Below are 8,619 nucleotides of genomic sequence, written 5' to 3'. Positions count from 1 at the left end.
GTCAATCACCACTAACTAGATCCAGGTTGCGGCTAACCATCTGCAATAAATAACTGCTTGCTTTTTATACCATTATGAACTGTTACATACCAGTAATTTTCAGTTGAGAGCTAACGGTGATTATACAATAATATATGACGGTAAAGTTAGATGGGACCAGTGATATCTGACATCTATGTTAAGCTGCAGACTTTCTCGGCTAAAGGAGAAGATTTGGGGGGGGGGGGGGAATTCTTTTTAATATGCACTAAGAAGCACCAATTTAGACATATTGGCCAATTTTTTCCAAAATAATACATTTACAAGCATATAACATATAGTCTATCTATGCGATGAAATTTTTTTCAGTACTGCAAGTCAGTTGAAAGATTCTACAAAGAAAGAACCTTTTGTTGGACTAGTTGGGACACATATTTACAAAACGCCATTCTATCTTATCACTACTCCCATTCGAAGCTTGTGAAACAGGGTATTGCATGGCTGTCTCGAATTCACCCCCCAGAAAAGTCGCGTCCGTATGCTGCAGTCAGGTTTCTGCGACAGTGAGGCACCATGCCAACGACAATGCGGCTATGCTCACATGTATACCCGCATGCCCACGCATGCACAAGTCAGTCTAAACAAAGTGGCATTGTGGCGAAGATGTCTGGCCGTGAGAATGCTCCTGGCACCGCACCAATTTTCTAGAGAAATATGGTGGCTTACTAAAATACCAAAACGTTCGGTAATCAGATAGGAAGTACTCAAGACAAAACAGAAAGGGGCATTCTTTTTCCAGTCCATCCTTAATGGCAAAGCGTTCTTTTTGTATTTCAGTAAGCATAAATCAACTAGACCAACAAGTTTCACACAAGCAAGCACAATGTGGTACAGTCGAACTCAGATGAATCAAATCCAAAGGAGATCATAAAAGTGTGTCATATACTAGGTAACTAAAAGTATGAAATATGAACATTCACCATAGGTTGGCTCTTCCACCACAGGAGAGAAGCTTGCCTCCCCATGCCTGGCTTTTCTAAACCGCACAGCCCATTTTTCCTCACCACCAGAAGTAGTTGCCTGCTTGCGCCCTCTGTTTTCATTGTAGTGCATCGCAGCAATTATCACTCTGCGAAAAAGAAAATTTAAAGTAAAACAATGTATGTCTGCAATAAATAGTCAGTGTTTATTCATTGAGGAGACGGGCTAATATAAACCCACTTCTTGTCAACACATGCGCAACATTATCAGGCCGTCGCTTACCTAATCACACTATCGGACACATGCTTTCTACACAACATGCTTCCGACTCTTGCAGGTTGAGTGACGTTTCGCTAACACAATTATTACCCCGTTTCTTTATATGATAGGCCTCCGAAATTTCCTGTGCTAACTTGCTTACACTTCTTCCCAGAATCCTAATCTGCGTGAAGCATGGCGTGCATCCACAAGAATTGACCTGCGTTCTTAAATGCGCACCGTTTTTATCTTTTACCGTGAGAGCCTGTGCCGTCACTCAATCATTGACGCAGCGCCCCACGTGGCAAACATAGCTCTCCCTGCACGATGGGGGTATTTCGTAATCCACTACAGTGGAACACTTCATGAACAGCCACGCTTGCTTCTTTTCGCAGCAGTTCTGTGCCCGCAAGTAGAGCATGCTGTGTTGCAAATTCCATTCTAAAGTGTATGTAAGAAACCATGAAATTAGCAATTAGACACCAGCAATAAGCCAATCTGTGAGCTATACAAATATTATTGCATGCGGCTATTAGGTGACTGCGCAACTGACTTCTTAAAACAAAAAGTTGCAATACATGCAACTGTGTAGAAAATTGATGGTACTGCAGAAAGACGGTAAGCTAATCTCAGCTCCATGCTCGGGGAAGCTGCTAAGTAAAGCACTTATGTAACAAATTACAGCCGCCTGGAGATATCTTATTTCGAGCACAGCGCGCCTTAGTACCAAAACTGCCAGACACGTTCACACGTCGTTTGCTGTCCACATTAGCCGTCCCAAGGTCCATGGCATTGAAATAAGTGCTCACATTACTCACCCCCGCCTCGGCGTCACTCATGCTACTGTTCGTCAGCTCCATTCCTTTGGCAGTCATCACTGGCGAGCACGTGCCTTCGTCACCCTGGTTGCCGTCAAGCGGCTCGGTAGTCGACGATGGCGGGCACTGTGCGTCGGAAGCGAGGGCAGCTTCGGCACTCGCCAGTGTATTACTTACAACCTAAGAATTGTTACATACGTGCGAGTATCACACAGTAATAGTCTTATATAGTGTCGGTCAAAATACATTAGAAAATACGAATAGCTCTTGTCGCCGCCGCTTATCCAACGCTGGTCGGGGCTTGCCACTGTTGCGTTGGCAGTGGCTGAATATTGAAGGCACTGCGTCAGGCTTCAACATCCTTTTCATCTGTAGCGGCATTTGGGCGAAGAGTGACCGGTCGTACACAGTCATCATCTTTGAAGTGTGACGAGCAAAGTACGGCTCTCTTTTATGGCTCCAAATCCTTTCGCCTGACTGCGATCGCCCACAGCTTTCGAAGCTTTACGCCTTTCGAAAAAACGTAAGAGCTGGTCTCGGCCGTGGCATACGTGTTCAGGCAGCCCACGGCCACGCATTTCGCTGGCATTGTGCTCCAACCTTCACTTTCTGAATCAGCTGCTCGCGGTCGGGCGTCACGCAGTTAAGAGATTTCGCGGCACCGTCACGTGGTGGTACGCTCACCATCATCCACCAGCAGCAGCGGGCTATTACCAACGTCACGTTCAGTTGTGTCCGACTTGCCTAGGCGCACCGCTAGAGCTGCACGTCGTCTGCTAGCCGGCAATCAGAGCACCGGTTATAAATTGTATTCATGACAGCTAGTAGTTTAGTGTCATTGTCATGACGTTCCGTATATGTACTACGCAATTCTGGGCGATTCCGTCATAGTCAAATTTCGTTGCAGTTAGCCTTTAAGATGCCTGCCATTATATAAAAAACAACTGTTGAGACAGCGAGAAAACGGCGCCTTTTCTTGATTTTTTAACAATATTGGACACAATTCTTCAAACACCTTGTACACATTCAGGCACGCTCTCACAGCGCCCACATTAACAGACAAGTCTGAACGGTGTCTCTAAAAAATTTGCAGACTAGGTCTGTGGGTGACTGACTGAAAGGTGAAACCCGTTTATGCATTGTTATCAAATGTGTCATGGCCAAGAGTATATAGATACATGCAAATATATTAGATACATTCTCGTGTACACACTCTGGACGCACATCTTAAGAAAACTCTGCTTGCCGTCTGCTCATCGTCTGCAGAAAATCTGCGCAGCAAATCGACAGAAAATTCGAGTCTGCAGGGATGTGACTGGGTGACTGATAGGTGACTCATGGTTGACAGAAAGGTCTAAGACATTTTTGTAAGGAATATTTGAGGCGAAACATCAATATGAAAGTGTTAAGCATTAATAAATGGCATAGATACGATATTCTAAAGACCAAAGTGTTTATTACGTTGTGCGCTGTTAATGCGACGCTATGAATGAAAAAGCGGATGTTTCTTACGCTTCGCTAAAGAAAGAAAAATTGGCCCTCTATCTGCATGTAATCTGCAAATGTCGAAAGACATTTGCAGTCTTGTGTGTGGAGAGTGAACAAAACATTTATTTTATGTTCTGCCCAAGAAAATAGGTGAATGATATTCCGGAGGCGCTGCTTTAGAGTACCTCGAGCGTGCAGCGGAGGCGAACGAGCGCATCAAGTCCCGTCACCCGTGAGACATGAGCGCCATCTGGCAGTTCTTTTCGGAAAACAAAGCACGTGGTCCTGAGACGGGCGTGCGCGCCCGTCTCAGAGGTGATAAGGGGAAGAACGTAAGGCGACGGGTAGGTGCGACCACCGTCTTGTCTTAGCAAAGCGTTGGAAACTCCCCGTTCCGTGCAAGCGTTGCATGGTCAGCGCAGCGTGATAAGCGCTACGCTCCTTAAAATTACCTATGTGTGCCTTTTATAGTAAAAGACGAACATGCAGAATATATATGTGTTGTTATAGTGCCTCAGATATGTGCAATAATTGTTTTTTAATTGACAATCGCACACGTATGAACGCTGATTCTTGAGCAACATTGGTGGGCGCTGCGGATTGGGTTGGCCGTTCGGGGCGTCGGCTGATGCTGTTCAGAGTACCCGATTTCTGGTGACGGTGGACAAACAGACAAATGTACAGACAGACGGACCAAAATTTTTGCGTGGAAGGTCCCCAAGAAAGACTATCATCTTTAAAAAATCACGTGCTTTAACTGAAGCGACCTGGAGATGCCACCTACCAGTGGCTATGCATTCTAAAAAAAATTCGTTTCTTCACAATACTGCCTTATGACGCCATATGTCACGCAGCGCAAAAAGGCAATCGTGTTTTGACGTTCTTAGCAACAAAGCGCAGAGAGGCACGGCCATTTTTTTTTTCATGCAATGGCCATCGTAGCTACCACCTTTCCTGCTACTATGGTTCGAATCTGAGGGGAAAGATGTGCTTTCCTAGACTCCAAAAATAAATTTTTTACAGGAACTAGACCAAGCTGCAGGTGATCAAACATAACTGCAAGATCAGGTGGGTTGTGGGATAGTGTAATGTTTGTTTATTTTTAATGTTTATTTCTTTGCACGGGAACGATGGCCTTTATTTGAGCTAGCCATTAAGGTATCTGAATCCTTGCTTCATGCGTCTTCGCTTACTCGGCTTGGAGCAACAGAGCGATGAAAACAGTTGGACTTTAAAATTAAAGGGAGTTTCACTTACCATTTAAGGCTGTTTTTTTTTTCGGAAGCATCGACAGATATTTGCAAATTGTGCTTTCTGCCTTATAACGGTCCAGCGCCAAAGACAGCAGTAGTAGCGTGTTGTGATCGTGATCGCCATGCCGGTGTTTCATAAGAGCTAACAAGAACAATTAATTGCTTGCTTATGTCAAATTTATTGTACAGGGGAGTTGGAAAAACTCAGGAAGTGAGTGCCATTCTGGGTGACACACGGCATAGAGTCCAAGATGCGCCTTTCTGACTGCGCTTGTCGGATCACCAGCTAAGAGACTCATTCGCACACTTGCACACGTTATCCGTAAAAGCCGTGGCCAAATCCTCCATAGCCAATTCCATATCCGCCGTATCCTCCGTAGCCCAAGCCGAGACCATAGCCGCCGAAACCGTGCTTGATGGTGGAGCCGTAGGAGAACACACGTCCGACCGGGAAACCGCGAAATCCGTATCCTCCGTAACCTCCGTAGCCTCCGTATCCACCAAATCCTCCGTAGCCGCCGTAACCGATGCCACCGTAACCACCATAAAAGCCGGCCATAGCCGTGGCCAGCAGGGCAAAAAAGACGACAACAACCTGGAGACGTGGAAACAAGTACGCAGATGGTCACGGACTGCTGCGTGTTACATGTGTTGCGCAGCGCGTGCCACCACAAGAGTGTCAACAGTGTAACACTTCGATAAATTTGAAAATGTAAAGTCGAGGGATAGTACACATTCAGCTTTCATAACATGTAGGCCCGCCTGATATGACCTTTTTGTTCTTCTTTTTGTGTCTTGCTTACATAAAGTCAGGTAACACACTTTATTAAGCTAATAGTGGTGAAAGCGTGCACATCAAATACTACTCGAACTTGAGCTCATAGAGAAAAAAAAGAAAAAAAGAAACATAATTCTATAAACTCTCAGTACTCTGGACTAAAATCTGGAAAGTCTAAAAGTAGAAATGATTAGCCGTGCGAAGAAAAGCAGACGGAAGGATAAAGGCGCATTTGATTTTGCAGCGTTTCACAAAAAAGATTTTTGTAACCGCACCCTTTGTCCCGATTTCCGTCTGCGATTTCATCAGAGCATTACGTTCACACTCGGCTGTCTAAGGCTTACGGTGCACTCAGTACAATAAATAGACGAAGCGGAAGAAAATTTCTCGCCACAGATATTTAGGCAGCAGACCGTGACGATGGTCGAGTACCGTGACAGCGGTGCGCAAGCTAGTGACGCTGTGGATGGGCCTCTTTATAGTGCGCCTAAAGATATCAGGAGACTTCCGCTACTCTAATCTATTCTTGGTGCACTAAGAAAGTAGCGCGCACTTGCCCGACCTATATTGTCTCTTTCTATGACTCAATCGATGACACTATCAGCAAGCAGATGGGTAAGCTGTCATATTTCTTTGCATCATCAGATTGTCTCAGACACCAATGAAATTATTTATCTGTATTTTCTTGGAAAATTTTCGCTTGTTAGGTATACATTCGTTTACTATATATTGATTCAATCAATAACAGGACAAAAAGAAGTAAAATATATATTGCACAGACATGAATGCGGAAAGTTATGCCTAACAATGATACAAAAGGGAAGAAGAATAATGGGAACGAATGGAAATGACTCAACAACTTTTTTTAAGAAAAGTTGGCTTGCACGTACTAAGAGCAAGGGCATTACATAGAAAACAAACTACAACTCAAGGTAACTTCATCATTATGTGGGATATGCAATACCTCACCTCAAGCTTTCCGGCTAAATGTCCTAAAGAATGACTACTCACCCCTGACCAACGCAGGAGCGTAAAAGCCCTCTCCCAACATTGCTAAATGAACTAGCGAATCTCGCAGTCAAGCTCAAGCAGCCGCAAATTTGGCTAGACTGCCCAGGCCACTCGAGACATGGCACATTCTAAACCCCAATGGCATAGCAATTCATAAATAAAGAAGGCGCCAAAAACTTGAAACTAATGTGATCAGAAGCTGGGAATTAACTGAATCTGCTCGAGTGTACAGCATTCGACCCCGTTCTTTCACCTAATCTGCTGTTGAGGCACGTCGAAAGAATGCCTTTTGGGATTCTTGCGTCGGCCCTCACGTTACATGGCCGAGGAGAGCTGGCCCCTCTAGACTTCAATAACGTTTTGACTCACTGACATTGTGCGAAACGTACGCAGGAGGAAGATACTTCCGGCTAGTATCGCCTAATCTGAGTGATACGAGACTTGTACTTTTATCGACAATAGCCAATAATCGTTTAAAACGATGCAAGCGCTGCACATGTGGACTCACCGTGGGCTTCATGTTTGGAGTTGCAGTGCTCCTGGTAACCGAAATGGAACTGTAGGCAAATGAGTGAACACAGAGCGTGTGTTGCACGAGCGTCGTTTTTATACATCCTGTAAGTTCCTGGGCGGGGCTTCCTGTCTTGGTGTCCGTAGTATGGCCCACGCAACGGGGTCGTTGGTGTTACGATTTCCAGCATTCCTTGGAAAGAGCAAACAGCTGCCTGCCTAATAACACTCCAGTTTTCCCGGAGTTTAGTGGGCTCAAGGAAGCGTGAAGGTTGCGCTTTTTTTTTTTCGAGGTTGACCCGTCGTTGAGGGAGGGGGGGGGGGAGCGAAAGTGATCGCTTTGTGGGCCCGGGTGCAAGCAGCCCGAAAGGCACTGGGGCCATGCGAGCCGTGTCTCTATTGCAGTGACAGCGCTTTTTTCTTTGTGCTCCTTGTGCGATTTCGCTTAATGGGCTGTAAGGCGAGTTTCCATTTGCGAAACAGAACACCCGTCATGGAGGGAGGTGACGACGTAACGGCAAGTTCGAGGTGGCTAAGTGAGGAATGCGGGCGCATATGCCATTGGGACGGTATGCGAGTTCTGTTCATGAATGCGAGCGAAAATGCGGCCCGATCGTTCATTTCGCGACCACTTTTCTTTAGATGTCACTTCCGTAGCCATCCGGACAACGTCCGTGTAGTACATTTATTGTATACAAGGAGCTTGTTGTGCGACAACAGCTACACCGTCTCAAACACTTTTCTATGTGTAACACAATTCATCTGAACAACCAAGCTTTTCTATATACTTAGAAATGCTCTTTGGTACTGCCAAGGTGACCTAGGGGTTGTTGTGCCCGACTGATGAACCAGAGGCTGCGGAATCAGATCCATACAGCGGTGGCTGCATTTCGATGGAGCTGAAATGCTATCGGTGCACTTTTAGGCGCACCTGATAGAACACCAGATGCTAAAAATTACTGGCACCTTCCACTACAGCTTCCCTCATCATATGGTGGTTTTGGAACGCAAAACGTTAGTCAATATTATAATACTAGAAGGGCTCTTTTTTAAATTCGATAATTTTGAAAATATCTTGACTCGTGCGTCATAAGGTCTTAGTAGGAAAACCATCGGTGTAACTTGTGACAAAATCAAGCACAACTTTATTCTTCTGACATTTCTACCTTCTTTTTTCGGCTCCATACTCGTACCGATTGTAGTCTGTGCGGAGGGATGGCATAAATAGCAATTGGTGGAATACGCAGCCGACAGTGACAAAAACTTGGACTGGGAGATGAGATGGAGAAATATACAAGCACTAAAAGAATTGAGTTCATGCAGGACTGCGTAAATTGGAGATCGTGGGGAGAAACCTTCGCCCTGCAGTGGACATGAAATAGGCTGATAATGATGAAGGAGACGTTCTCGGGGACGTGGACTGGCATGACATAGACCATTAAAAAAACAATGGTTTTGTTTTCTCCGTCCAGTCGCGCATTCTATATACAGTGAACACAATACCTACCTCGGCTTCGGCAACTATATTTCCGGGTTTATCCCG

The 8,619-nt window shown here is 45.3% G+C and overlaps 1 protein-coding gene across 1 annotated transcript; it reads right to left on the bottom strand.

Moving 5' to 3' along the window:
* Positions 1 to 4,936: 4,936 nt before the first annotated feature.
* Positions 4,937 to 7,155, bottom strand: LOC119162019 (uncharacterized). Its single transcript, XM_037414504.2, has 2 exons — positions 7,075 to 7,155; positions 4,937 to 5,372 (listed from the first exon to the last, which is right to left on the bottom strand). The coding sequence occupies exons 1-2, from the start codon at positions 7,084 to 7,086 to the stop codon at positions 5,094 to 5,096; spliced, it is 291 nt and encodes a 96-aa protein (XP_037270401.2). The 5' UTR covers positions 7,087 to 7,155; the 3' UTR covers positions 4,937 to 5,093.
* Between the last annotated feature and the right edge of the window lie 1,464 nt (positions 7,156 to 8,619).

Source organism: Rhipicephalus microplus, chromosome X (genome assembly GCF_043290135.1).
Source record: "Rhipicephalus microplus isolate Deutch F79 chromosome X, USDA_Rmic, whole genome shotgun sequence".
Lineage (NCBI taxonomy): Eukaryota > Metazoa > Arthropoda > Arachnida > Ixodida > Ixodidae > Rhipicephalus > Rhipicephalus microplus.
Note: the sequence above shows the minus strand (reverse complement) of the source record. Positions and strands in the feature narration are given on the sequence as shown.